Raw genomic sequence first — 15027 nt, 5'->3', positions numbered from 1 at the left:
TGCGATTAGAGTATTTGCGATCTACACTACTCATTAACAGCACCAACTATTGGATTCATAGTCTTGTCATAAGACTATGAAACCGATAGATGGTGCTGTTTATGAGTCATTACAAGCAAGGCAATAGTCCTCAGATACACCCTAGAAAGCTTATATTACCAGATAAAGTGCTAGAAGATGTGTGAATATTAAGCAGCCAACCGATATACACCTCAGTATTAGCGAAGGCTATTATAGGCTGAGTGCTACACAGTGTGTGGACTCTGTTGAGCCCCACTTACCTAGCACCCCAACAAGATGAACAGCGTCATCTATTGGTTTCTTAGCTTATGACAAGACAAATAATCTTGTCATAAGACTATGAAACCAATAGATGGCGCTGTTCATGACTCATGAACAGCGCCATCTATTGGCTTCATAGTCTTATGACAAGACTATGAATTCAATAGATGGCGTTGTTCATGAGCAGTGTAGATTGCGAATTTCCCATATGCCCATGTTTATGCAAATACGTTTTTCATGACAAAACTGTATAGAAAGGTTATTGAATATTATGTTAAAACAACCAGAAAACTTTTTGTCAACCTAATGATGATGATCTAGGGGCACAGGTCCGCCAAAGCCATCCAACAGATGTGAAGCAACTTTGAGTAAGCCACTGGCTCTTAATCAGATGAGAGCTGGTTTGGAATGTCTCATAGTGCATAAGGCTGCCATTGTAAGGTATGCTGACTATTATCTGTCTCATTGATAGATTGTTGGCTTCCACATACAGGCCCTGGCTTTTGGCATATAGCTTTTGTGTGGTTGTCTATTGTATGTCATAGATAATCCTCTTAATGCTCTTTTCAAACAATTTTGATGGGATTTCCATTAATTTCTAACCTTTTTTTGTGAACCAGACATCCTCTTCTCTTCATAGCAGAGGGTGCCTGGGGTTCTCCCATTGACTTCCATTATGCTTGGGTGGAGCATTTGCGCATACCAATGTGTTCGGCCAGAGAAGACAAGCACTTTGGTGCTCGATCAACACTAATTAGGGCATAAAAAAATGAAACAGCAGTTACACTTTAATATCTATGTAATTTCCTTTACAAAAAACAGGTGGATGGTTTTCTGGATATAATTTTTGAAGTCACTTCATGTATTCTACTTCGTGCCCTGCTGGGCTAGAACAAGGTTTCTCAAATCTCATTTTCCTCTAGATGCAGCAATGTGTTTCTCTTTCTACAATTTCTCAAATAGTAATTTATGTACTGTGCAGTTCTCACCCGATCACAGTCAGCAATAAAAGCTGCAAAAGCTGCTAAACTAGGCTAATGAACGTGACTGCAGCATGCTGGCCCACAGGTGGAGGCAATCAGGGTTGTAGTGGAGATTGAGAGTGGTAGCAGTGGCAATGAGGGTGGTCATAGTTCTTATAGTGGCTAATACCTCTCTCCAGCACTCTCCCCAGGCCGCGTGTGCATGTTGAGTGGGGTGCAACACTTCTTTCCCTCAGCACATAACTTGAACTTTGGGGACCTCCTGCCTTGTTATGGCTGGAGTACCCTTGATGTTAGGTGAATGGGTGCTGAAGATAATGGGTGTTACAGTGCAATCACAAGCAGTAGACACATTTTTAAATTATTGTACAAAGTAGTAGTTCTCCCCTGTATAGGGAATAGTCAGTATGCTGGACTCATTTTAGTCTCTCTCTAAATACCATGCAATCTTCCCAAATGACCAAAGGTGTCCCAACTGTGGGGTGCAGTCCTAAAATGGATGGTCATTGTCCATCTTAAAATTATGATGGGAACCAGAAGCAGTTAACCCTAACCACATGCAGTAAATTGAAAATCCGTAAGTGTGTTACTTTTACGGTCTTTAATGTTTGTGTAGCATCCTTTAATGATCCTCAACCTTCTGCAAGTATTCAGTTCTTTTTTCCCTCAGAGGTTGTCTCTCTGCATAGTTGCCTCTCTGGCAACTTTTCCTGTCATGGTGTCTCTCTGGAAAAGAGTACTTTCTAGGCCTACTTGGCAGCGGCACGCACCAAACAGGTCTTCCCTCTAGCCTTACTTGCTAGGAACTCCCTACAACTCTACCAGGGGGAAATAGGGCCAGTCCCCTATTACCAAGGCTGCCAGCTCAACTATTTTCTTTCATACATAGCCTTTCTGGATCACCAGATGCATAGATAAACTGTAAACCTGAGTATTAACCCTTTACTAGTCACTGCATTACCCACTTGGAGACCGCTTACAGTGTTAGGTGCCAGAGGCTTGAAGAATCACGGGATGGAGTAGGGTTGTCTCTTTGGCATCTATTTTTATAATATATTTGATGGCACATCACTTAAGAGGTGTGAATGCAGGAGATGGTTCCCAAGCCAGAGTAAATATAATAAAGATTCCCGCAATCCACTGGATTGCTTTTAGTGCTGAATTCTTTATCAAGTGGACATCTAGTCATAAGCTGAACATTTTCACCTTAAAGGGGTTGTCCGGGTTCAGAGCTGAACCCGGACATACCCTTATTTTCACCCAGGCAGCACTCCTGAGGCTAGCATCAGAGCATCTCATGCTCCGATGTGCTCCCTTGCCCTGTGCTAGATCGCGCAGGGCACGAGCTCTTTTGTTTAGCAGTGTGTTCAGTGACGTCACCAGCTCCGATGGGCGGACTTTAGCGCTGCCCTAGCCGTTTTACTGCGCTAAAGCCCACCCATCAGTGCCGGGCTTCCTGGCAGCCCCATGGAGAGCCTGGTTCATCACCGGAACTCCTAAAAATGCCTTTGCCCTGCGCGATTTAGCGCAGGGCAAAGGAGAGCATTGGAGCATGAACTGGTCCGATACTCAAGTCAGGGGGGCTGCCTGGGTGAGAATGGGGATATGTCCGGGTTCAGCTCTGAGATCGGACAACCCCTTTAAGCCTTTATCAGTAGTGGCTGCTTGGATATATGCTAATTGCACTTTCCATGCATATGCCTGTTTGAAAGTCCCCATCTAAAGGACGTAAGGGTTAAATTATAAATCCTGCAAGATTTATTTTCACATTCCTTTTTCAGATAGTAAAGAAGTTCACTACAGTTATAAAAAGTTGGGTGCCTTCCCAACTATTCTATTTACCTGTGCTAACAATAGATCATTTACACTGCTCTTAACCTTCCATGTCCAGAGGTTAATTACCATTAGGATATTAATGACTTGACTGCAATGTCTTTGTTGGTCATAACCAATTATTTCCCTCTCCTTTTAATCACAAAGGAAGCGGTGTGTGACATGGTGCTGGCCTTCAGAGCAGATGCAGGTTATGTTGTCCAGGAGATCCGCTCTTTGAAGCCAGAGGCTCAGTTACAGGTGGTGAATTGGCTACAGGAGCACAGCCGTACGGGTCTGACCCAGCTACTCAATGCCAATAAGAGCCTGAAAAGTGACCCCGTATTTAAGGACCTGGAGATAATCACAGAATCGCTTTGTAAAATTGACAAAATGCAAGGAAAAATTCATCTACTGTGCACAGATATCCTTATTGCAAAAGGTAGGATGAGAAAATAATTGTACTATTATATGTCTTTTTTTTTATTTATTTTTTTGAGGGACCTAAATGTATAGTACTAACTAAGGGACCTTTCTTCATCATATTTTTACCCATGGGGTATATTATTGATGTTCTTAAAGTGTAAATGTTATTTCATTTTTAATGTTAAATCCTTTTTGTAATATAATTTATTAGGGCAATTTAGGTATTTATTAGAAGACAGTATGTCAACACTATAATGAGTCTTTCTTTAGCATCTTCTGTACACTAGAGATGGCTATGTGTAACCTGCAGAGGTAGGCTTCTCAGCCTGCCACTTCTCTCCCTAACTCTGACCTTGCCTCCTTGCATGTATCCTACCATGTTTCTGGCCTGTCCCTGACAATCTTTCTTGCTGCCAGTGTTAATCAGTGTTAATGGCAGTGCTGCCAGTGTTAATGGCAGCTCTGCTCATTTCTTTCTTATTTGGACTTCAGCAGTCAGTGCTGAAAGTAAGTATACAGAAACATTCCCATCCTCAATGATATGTTGGATTATAACAAGTCAACAAAGAATATATGGATTATGGTGAGGGCCACATGCCTACTTTTTGCACTTTGAAATACAGGAACATAGTACACTGACTTATACTACAGTATGTTCCTGTATACTTATTGTCAGCACTGTTTGCTGCAGCCCCATTCTCATCTTTCTTCCCTGTGCTCACTAACTAAAAGAGAATTGCACGGAAAATAGAAATGATCAGAGCTGCCAGTGATCAGCACTGGCAGCAAGTCAGATAGGCAGGGACAGGTCAAACATGTTAGGGCACTTGTACGGAGGCAGTGGATTGGGTTGGGGAAGCAGAAGCTAGGGTAGGATGAGAAGCCTGGCTCTGTATCTTTAATGTATTTGCTGAAGATGGGCTCTCTTGTGCAATATTCAGTTATAGTGTTGCTAAGTAGACACTACATTCTGTTTTCTAATAAAATGCTGACATTTTTCTAATAAAGTATATTACAAAAGTATTAAAATCACTGCTCCTATATAATATTAAAAAAATTAAATAACGGGGACACTTTAAATGTTAGACTCAAAGCTGACAAATAGAGTTGGGTTAATCCATAGGACGGCGTCACCACCAGGCAGAACTAGGCAGATACCAGTGCTCACCAGGCTTGGAGACCCCTAGCAAGTAAAAGGAGGGGTAAACAGGGGGCCTGACTTTGTTAAGCGTTCACATACACCTGTAACCGACCAGTGAAATCTATCACAATCAACCAAGTTTTCCATAGTTATTATAAGGGGGTTTCTAGTCACTAGTGGATTATGTTTAGAAAGTTCCTTGCTAGATCCATGGAGCTGGTCCTTTAAGAGGGCCCATGACTTTAATTATTGATAACATTGGACAAAAATACATTCTTGTCCTTTTTATATAGTCAGACTGTTTGCCCTTTTTGTCTAAAAGGTGGTGGTCACATTTTGCAGCAGAAAATCGCAAAAAACTGTGACCTACCCCCTTTTTACGTCGTGCACAAAAGTTTTTTTTAATGGCCATTAGGAAAGCAAGATCAGGTGGTAGGGGGACAGGACACAATGGGCCAGCATATTTACCATAATTTAAATATTTGGCATAGAGCTGAAATCCACACCAGTGTCAAGCTGCACATTTCAATGTCAGGCAGTTTAAAATTGGAGACGCACCAAAATTTTTAAGAGGCAAGGCCTCTTAATTAATTTGGTGCATCTGAAATAAGCAAGTCTATTTGCTGAGACTGATGTACAAAAATCCAGAATGGTAAATCAGGGCCACTGCGTCTTGAATGAGTGAAGTTGTCCCAGTGGGTATCCACTGACCCAAGGTCCTTGAGCTTAAAGTATTGCACAGATACTACTCTATTGGAAATGTGGGAAAAGATGTAAAGAGGAACAAAAGATATAAATGAGACTTAGAAAAAGAACACACAGACTACAGACCATAAACTTAATACCTCATGAGTCATTCACCACATCAGATGACTAGAATTTTACAACCGGACTTAGCCACAAGACACTGTGCATTAGTATAAGACTTTACAAGTAACATGTCTTTGGAGACTAGTTGTATCATAGTCATAGATTTTAAGTGATATTTACAGAGTAATAATGTTTAGTATGTCTTTAAAGAGCTAAAAAGTTTCTCTTCCATTAATTATATTGATGGTGCATTGATTTAAATAGACACCATGAAAACATTCACGTCTCCAGCAACATCCTGGCAATCAGATAATTGGTGGACCATTCATATACATAAATATTGTTCAAACTGCAAATCCTTAAAACATTTTATAATTTAAAGAGGACCTTTCACCAATCCTAACATTGTGAGCTAGGTATACAGACATGGAGAGCGGCGCCCGGGGATCTCACTGCACTTACTATTATCCCTGGGCGCCACTCCGCTCTACCGCTATGCTCTCCGGTATCTTCGTTCACTAAGTTATAGTAGGCGGAGATTTCAGTCACTAAGTTATAGTAGGCAGAGTCTGCCCTGGTTCTGCTGTAGCGCTGGCCAATCGCAGCGCATAGCTCACAGCCTGGGAGGTTATTTTCTCCCAGGCTGTGAGATCTGCGATGCGATTGGCCAGCGCTACAGCAGAACAAGGGTAGACTCCGCCTACTATAACTTAGTGACCGAAGATACTGGAGGGCATAGCAGGAGAACTGAGCAGCGCCCAGGGATAATAGTAAGTGCAGTGAGATCCCCGGGCGCCGCTCTCCATGTCTGTATACTTAGCTCACAATGTCAGGATCGGTGAAAGGACCTCTTTAAGACTCTCTTTTTCTACTTTGTGTTTCAATTTCTTACTATTTACAGGATCTCTGCATGATGTCAGCTCCCTCAGAAATGGTAGAATCAATGTAGCATTCAGGAACAAAAGTTTTAGAAGAAATAGGTGACAATATACAGGTCCTTCTCAAAAAATTTGCATATTGTGATAAAGTTCATTATTTTCTGTAATGTACTGATAAACATTAGACTTTCATATATTTTAGATTCATTACACACCAACTGAAGTAGTTCAAGCCTTTTATTGTTTTAATATTGATGATTTTGGCATACAGCTCATGAAAACCCAAATTTCCTATCTAAAAAAATTTGCATATTTCATCCGACCAATAAAAGAAAAGTGTTTTTAATACAAAAAAAGTCAACCTTCAAATAATTATGGTCAGTTATGCACTCAATACTTGGTCGGGAATCCTTTTGCAGAAATGACTGCTTCAATGCGGCGTGGCATGGAGGCAATCAGCCTGTGGCACTGCTGAGGTGTTATGGAGGCCCAGGATGCTTCGATAGCGGCCTTAAGCTCATCCAGAGTGTTGGGTCTTGCGTCTCTCAACTTTCTCTTCCCAATATCCCACAGATTCTCTATGGGGTTCAGGTCAGGAGAGTTGGCAGGCCAATTGAGCACAGTAATACCATGGTCAGTGCTGAAAAATGAAATCTTCATCTCCATAAAGCTTTTCAACAGATGGAAGCATGAAGTGCTCCAAAATCTCCTGATAGCTAGCTGCATTGACCCTGCCCTTGATAAAACACAGTGGACCAACACCAGCAGCTGACATGGCACCCCAGACCATCACTGACTGTGGGTACTTGACACTGGACTTCAGACATTTTGGCATTTCCCTCTCCCCAGTCTTCCTCCAGACTCTGGCACCTTGATTTCCGAATGACATGCAACAGTCCAGTGCTGCTTCTCTGTAGCCCAGGTCAGGCGCTTCTGCCGCTGTTTCTGGTTCAGAAGTGGCTTGACCTGGGGAATGCGGCACCTGTAGCCCATTTCCTGCACACGCCTGTACACAGTGGCTCTGGATGTTTCTACTCCAGACTCAGTCCACTGCTTCCGCAGGTCCCCCAAGGTCTGGAATCGGTCCTTCTCCACAATCTTCCTCAGGGTCCGGTCACCTCTTCTCGTTGTGCAGCGTTTTCTGCCACACTTTTTCCTTCCCACAGACTTCCCACTGAGGTGCCTTGATACAGCACTCTGGGAACAGCCTATTCGTTCAGAAATTTCTTTCTGTGTCTTACCCTCTTGCTTGAGGAGGTCAATGATGGCCTTCTGGACAGCAGTCAGGTTGGCAGTCTTACCCATGATTGCGGTTTTGAGTAATGAACCAGGCTGGGAGTTTTTAAAAGCCTCAGGAATCTTTTGCAGGTGTTTAGAGTTAATTAGTTGATTCAGATGATTAGGTTAATAGCTCGTTTAGAGAACCTTTTCATGATATGCTAATTTTTTGAGATAGGAATTTTGGGTTTTCATGAGCTGTATGCCAAAATCATCAATATTAAAACAATAAAAGGCTTGAACTACTTCAGTTGGTGTGTAATGAATCTAAAATATATGAAAGTCTAATGTTTATCAGTACATTACAGAAAATAATGAACTTTATCACAATATGCTAATTTTTTTAGAAGGACCTGTAGTTATAATCACATTTAATTCCTTTCCCTCCTATCTTAGAAAGATATGAAGATGCTTTCACACACCTTAAGACGTCTTTCAACAACAGCGCCATTGATGAATCTGGTAAAGCCAGGTATGGACTCCTCCATGTCAAGTGCCGTAACATTCTGACAGCAGCTCAGGAACTATCTACCTTAGCTGGTAAAAACAGCAATGAGCTGGAAATTCTTGTGAAGTTTTTGGATAAAAGGGAACGGCAAAGCCTCTCACAGGTAACATCACAATGTGTAAACTTGTGTTTCATTTATATATTAACGTAGATGTGTGTTTAATCAGGGGCAGACTGGGAATCTGAAATGGCCCCCAGAAGGCGTATGCAACACAAGTAGGTGGGGTCAGCAAAACTGTAGTGCAGCATAAAGAATACCACCCAAGCAGAACCAAATACCACAGTGCAGCACAAAATACCACCCCAGCAGCTACCCTTTTGTGGTGGCCATCAAAAGCTGCCATGTTTTGTTCTCCTCTAATATATGGGGCAGCGGGCTTAGGAGGTGAGATGCAGGCCCAGCACCAAGCTAGCCCTACCTTCAGCATGCTGCCTTAAATTCCCCTAGTAATGCCCCTATAGTGCCCCAGTAGTATGCTCCCTTAGTGGCTAAGGAACAAGACTAAAAATAGCTTGCTTATATGAAGAAAAGGTCGGCACTCCTTCTGGTATAATTCTCAATATTTTATTCGCCACTTTTGGATAGAAGTGACGTGCGTTTCGGCACGTACAAGTGCCTTTCTCAAACTCATGCAAAGGCCATTTGCCATTTGCATGAGTTTGAGAAAGGCACTTGTACGTGCCGAAACGCGCGTCACTTCTATCCAAAAGTGGCGAATAAAATATTGAGAATTATACCAGAAGGAGTGCCGACCTTTTCTTCATATAAGCATCTGGGGGACACCCACGGATCGTGCACCCACACCGCAGTGCCGCCCGATTTTCATCTTAAAAATAGCTTGCTGTCTCTGTTGCAGCCATCAGCCTCTTTCAGGCTGCGGCCTTAGATGCCTGTGTCCCCATGACATTTGTATTCTCCCATGGCATCCTGCATTATTCAACTCTATCTCCATTCAGGACAGCGATTACAATCAATTTCATGAGGGCACCTGCAGTGGCTGGCGAGGTAAATAAGTACCTGATGCTCCCAGCTTTAATTAACGCCGAGAGCATCAGATAATTATGCACACAGCCAGCTACAGTGAGAAGAGCTCAGTTGGACCTCCTCAGCATCATCCCACCAGGAAGTTTTCCTCTAGGGTCTATGGGCAGCCTGCCACTGTGTATAATACATTGTTTGTACTAAGTTTTTTAAAGACGTGCAAAACAATAATAAAAGGATGCTCACCACAGTTCCTTCTTCTAATGCAATGTGCTCTCTCCATGGCTCAAAAGGTTTCTGCAACAGCAGACCAACTGTCAGAAATCCAGTTTCACAAAGCCAAATCTGGAGCCTTTATTAAAATAATTCAACTTTTATTTCATCTTATGAATAAAATTAGGGGTACAATAAAAGCTGCAGATTTGGCTTTCTGAAACTGTTCTTTAAAGGCAACTTTGTAAGTAGCCTCAGGTTAAGAAAACCCTACCGTTTGTGTAAGCAATTCCCATGCAGACCCATGGACTGGGCCAGTGCAGCTGTTGCTTTATGGCTGCAAACAAACCCTGTGTAGTCTATTCTTTTTTTTGCTAACCTACCTCAGAACAATGTAGAGACTTAAATGTGTGATGCTCAGATCGCTTCTCCCATAAACTGCAATGAATTACCACTGTACCCTATGGGAGTTCCATTTTGTTCTTATGGAGCCCTGCCTTTGGCATATGAACTATTGCTGTGGTAGCCCCAGATCCTTCAGAGGGACCGAGGCTACCACAACAAAGAAACAGCTCCCCTAGTCACCACACATTATTCTCACTCACAGACATTAGCTCCAGGTGCCTGGTGTCTGAAACTCTTGAGCAGAGCGGGTGCCATCTTTAAAAAGAAAACATGTGCCGTACATATATGGTGCATATCGTCAAAGGATTAAAAAACAAAAACTTAAATGCAAGGAAATAATTATTTAGACCCTCCGAGAGCCTCCCATTTCTCTTGTCAATCTTTGAGATGTTTTTACACCTTGATTGGAGTCCATCTGTGGTCAATTCAGTTGACATTATTTAGAATGACATAACCCTGTCTCACATCTGACAATGCATATCAGAGCACAAACCAAGCCGTGAGGATGCAAGAACTGTGTGTAGAGCTCAGAGATGGGATTGTGTGGAGGCACAGATCTTGACAAGGGTGCGAAAAATGTTTGCTGCACTGAGAGTTCCCAGGAGCACGGTAGCCTCCATAATCCTTAAATGGAAGAAGTTTGGAACAACCAGAACTCTTCCTAGAGCTGACTGCACCACCAAATTAAATAATCAGGGGAGAAGGGCCTTGGAAAGAGAGGTGATCAATAACGCAATCGTCATTCTGGATGAACTTCAAAGATCCTGTGTGAAGATGGGAAAAGCCTCCATAATTGCAACCATCAATGCAACATGCCACCAATTTGGGCTTTATGGCAAAGTGGCCAGAAAGAAGCCTCTCTTTAGTTAGTCATATAAAAGCCCACCTTGGGTTTGTAAAAAAGATTTTCTGCTCTGATGAAACCACAATTGAACTTTTCTGCCTCAATTGTAAGCATCATGTCTGGAAGAAACCAGGCAATGCTGATCACCTGTCCAATACCATCCCTAGTGTGAAGCATGGTGGAATCATCATCATGCTGAGCAGGTGTTTTTCAGCAGCTGGGACAGGGAGAAGTTATATGGAGTATAGTACAGAAATATTCTTAATGCAAACTTGATCCAAAGTGCTCTGGAGCTCAGACTGGCTGAAGGTCCACCTTCCAGGCAATGACCTTGAGTATACAGCGAAGTCAACACAGGAGTGGTTTAGGGACAGGTTAGTAAATGTCCTTGAGTGGCCCAGCCAGAGGCCTGACTTGAACCCAATCGAACATCTCTGTAGAGACCTGAAAATAGCTGTCCACTGATAGTTGCCTTCAAAACTGTATGCATATGAGAGAATCTGCAGAGAAGAATGGCAGCAAATCCCTAGTCCAGATGTGCAAACAGAAAACTGGAGGCTGTAACTGCTGCAAAAGGTGCTTCAACTAAGTCCTGAGTAAATGGTCTGAATAGTTAAGTTAATAGTTTTTCCTTTTCAATAGATTAGGAAAGATTGCTAACATTTTGTTTAGATTTTTGTCATTATAGGGTACTGCAGATTGATGGGGAAAAACTTGGGAGGTCATTTACGAACAGATCTGGCACAGATTCTGTCGCAAGTCATGTTGTGGCAGAATCTGTGACTTCTTCCTTGCTCACACCAGGTCTAAAAAAAGGGATGTGGTGTGGAAGGGGACGGACAGGCAGTTTTAGGTATAGAAAATGGTCTAAATGTAAGCCGTGTACATGGGTGGGCTCCCCAGGATACAGTGAAGTCACGAACGAGGAAAGCAACCCCCAACACCAGCTTTTGCCAAAACAGAATTTTACTTAAATGTGGCAATAAACACAAACCACACATGCTGAGAACATACAATAGATGTACATACACCCAGCTCGAAGGCTGAGAACCTTGTGCTGCACAGCACGGTGCACTCCGATGGATTACGGAGGAAAGTACAGTGATTTACCTAATGGTAGGCACAACTAAACTGCCACACCTTACCTGCTATTACCCTAAAAACAAGAACCACTGTATGGGTGTGTGTTACGGGCTATCCTGTGGAGCAGCACAACAGCTTACGATCTTAGCAAGTTCTACAGTATTCTCCCTCCCATAACTGGTCCTGTAGCACATGCCTGAGTCATGTAAAACTGTAGAAAAGGTATATCAGTGGCACTACACCAACCTATGTGCTATATGGAGTGAGTACCGAGGAGTGATGCCTTGCGGTGGTGCTCAGCCTGTAGCAGCAGTGCATGTGCAAAATAATCTTCAAAGGAGAGAAACAAAAGCGAGTGACACTCACCGATTTGTAGAAAAGGTATTCTTTAATCCATAGCAGGAGGGGGGTGCATAGAGTGCAAACACAGCATTAAGCGACAGCCGTTTCGCGCGTATGTGCGCCAGAAGAAGAGCACATACGCGCGAAACGGCTGTCGCTTGATGCTGTGTTTGCACTCTATGCACCCACCTCCTGCTATGGATTGAAGAATACCTTTTCTACAAATCGGTGAGTGCCGCTCGCTTTTGTTTCTCTCCTTTGAAGATTATTTAGCACATGCCTGAGTATTCCTCCTGAGCAAAAAATGCCAGCCTGGCTTGAGTTTGAGCAAATTTTATCAGCTGTCCAATTTGAAATGTCACTTTAAGTTATGGAGTCATTGAAATTAACAGTAGAAACACTTGTGGCCTGACACAAACATAAACCCTATCTAACTACAGGCCTGTTCTCAGTCTCTAGGCACCAACACTGTGATGAGGTGCGTGAACGATCTTACCGACCTGGGTCTGCTTTGCATCCGCTGGTGACTCTGAGCAAACAAATGTCTTTCCAACAAGCATGCGTTACTGCAGTGTATGTTGCTTTGTTCCTCTGCTCTCATCAGCGTTCCTGGCAGCAATCCTCCTTCCTCTGCACATAATCAGGGTCTTGGACACGATCAGCTTCACTTAGTTGCAGCTCTGGTCACTGAGGGATGCTCTCACACCTAGATGTGGTCAGATTCTGTGCTCACACAGTTCCTTAGTTTCCCCTCCCTCTAAGATGGCTGCTCTCTCAGACTGTGTAAAACCCCCCTCTCTAATGAATATGGAGATATATGTGCAGTCTGTAGCTGTGTTTAGGAAACAGCGGCATCTTGTGGCCAAACAGCATAATGTCAGTCCAGAACATTTCATTTAATCTACACAGTGTTCAGACAAGAAGAGCTGTTTCCCCATCTCACATGCCACCCCCCAAGAGGTTGTAGTCCTCGGAAATCCCTCCCCATACAAACTCATCCTGGGCATAATGCTGTGGGGGCACATCAGCATTGGGCCTTGTTGACCTTCGTAGAGTGACAGGATCAGAAGCACTGGGGATGACAGGCACATTTAATGGGAGAGGAGCTGCTGACCGCTTAACACTTTCCCTGGGTGGCAAACTTGCTACGGCTGGAGCCTCTGTGGGTACCGAGGCAGGGAACACCATTCCTTCTCCTCCTCCTCTAAGGGAATTTCTTCTGTACTCTCAGCAGGAGAAGGAATCTTCTCCACACACACTGGCTCATCAAAATTACAACGCCTCAACATGTTACGGTGCAAGTTTTGTGAGGGCCCCCCAGTCCCTATTGGCTCTACCTCATAGACCGGGATGGCAGGGTCTACCCTCCTCTTCACCATATATAGGACCACCTCCCACCGCCCATCCAACTTCCCAGATGGCCGCTTGGCTTTGACCATCACTCGATTACCCGAGGCATACCCATCCCTCTGCACTTCTCACGGGTTAGGGTGTACCACTTGTCCCAGGCGCTCTCCCACAACCTTGTGGATTGCTCTCAGCCTGCTGCAGTGCTCTTGCACCCATGTGGTGGTATTTCTGGGTGGTGGCTCCATCGCATCGGGCATGGGGAGATCTTCAATCACCTGTCTGGCTCTCCCAAACATGAGTATATGTGGGAAGTATCCGGTGGTACTGTGTACCCTGTTATAGACCCACATCAGTTCAGGTAGGTACTCGGGCCACTGAGCCTTTTGGCTGTCTTCCAGAGTCCACACCATCTGGAGCAAGGTGCGGTTGAACCACTCATACGCCCCATTTCCCTGGGGGTGATACGGGGTGGTGCGGGAACATTCGATCCCAGTTGGTACAACTCATTCATTAGAGTAGGTAACGGTAGTAGGGCACACCAGACACTTAATGCCACACGGAGGGTTAATTTACACGTTATTTATTAGAAGTAGTAACATATGGTAATTAAAACATATTTAAAATACTAAAAAGAAACTTAAAACATATAATGTCCTTAAATGTATCCAGTGGTGAATAAATGATGTAACAAAAGGTAGTCTTTCTTGAGAGTTTTATAAACTCGCTCCTTGTTGTGACCGGAGTCAAGGAATTAGTCAGGTAGGATCGTTGAGAGGGTAATCCCTCAGATGGTGTAACAATACCGCTAGGTTTTTTAGTTGCCTGCTTACAAAATAGACCGGAATGGTTTACTCACTGTTTCAGTTGATACCAGACTTATTAACCTCACTCGTGGCATCCCACGTGCAGTGAAGATGATGTTGGCAGTGATACAATGCGGTTTGGCTTGTTGCGGTAAAAGTTGGAAGATTTTCGGGATCCTCGGTGGTCAGGTGTCAATGCGTTATTTTTGAGATGGTCTGGTCACTCTAATCTTCAATACAGTTATAGTCCAGATTTGCAGAGTTACACCAGATTACCGATCTCAGCAGCAAGTATCCAGCTTTCCTGGGTATCAAAGTGAAAGAGCACCGATCCCTCTCTTCAAGCGCTTTTAATCCTCGAATGCCGTGTTTGTTTCTCATGGGATTATGTTACCATACGCGTTTCGGAGCTTATTCCAGCTCCTTCTTCAGTGGTCAGTGTGTACCCTGTTATAGACCCACATCAGTTCAGGTAGGTACTCGGGCCACTGAGCCTTTTGGCTGTCTTCCAGAGTCCACAGCATCTGGAGCAAGGTGCAGTTGAACCACTCATGCGCCCCATTTCCCTGGGGGTGATACGGGGTGGTGCGGGAGCATTCGATCCCAGTTGGTACAACTCATTCATTAGAGTACACTGAAAACATGCCCCCTGGTCCGAATGTATCCTCCGTGGACACCCGAATAAAGTGTTTGCAGACCGCTTCAGTGGCCGATTCTGCCGTCTGGTCTCTGGTGGGTAAAGGCACCGCATACTTTGTGAAATGATCTGTCATGACTAAACAGTATGAGTGTCCCGAGGTAGAGTACCCAATCTGTACATAATTGATTATAAGGAGCTCTCGGGGTGCTGAGGTCTGGATGGCCTGGACAGGAGCCCGCTGTCCAGT

General features: G+C 43.8%; 1 protein-coding gene across 1 annotated transcript in view; it reads left to right on the top strand.

Moving 5' to 3' along the window:
• The window catches only part of TTC34 (tetratricopeptide repeat domain 34), a 154995-nt gene that overhangs the window by 82620 nt on the left and 57348 nt on the right, over positions 1 to 15027 (top strand). Inside the window, exons 5-6 of the mRNA XM_044278347.1 lie at positions 3246 to 3519; positions 8007 to 8221. Coding sequence (XP_044134282.1) covers positions 3246 to 3519; positions 8007 to 8221 — 489 coding nt within the window. The remainder of the gene's footprint in view (positions 1 to 3245; positions 3520 to 8006; positions 8222 to 15027) is intronic.

This window comes from Bufo gargarizans, chromosome 2 (genome assembly GCF_014858855.1).
Source record: "Bufo gargarizans isolate SCDJY-AF-19 chromosome 2, ASM1485885v1, whole genome shotgun sequence".
Taxonomy (NCBI): domain Eukaryota; kingdom Metazoa; phylum Chordata; class Amphibia; order Anura; family Bufonidae; genus Bufo; species Bufo gargarizans.
This window is presented reverse-complemented; position numbering and strand designations above follow the sequence as displayed.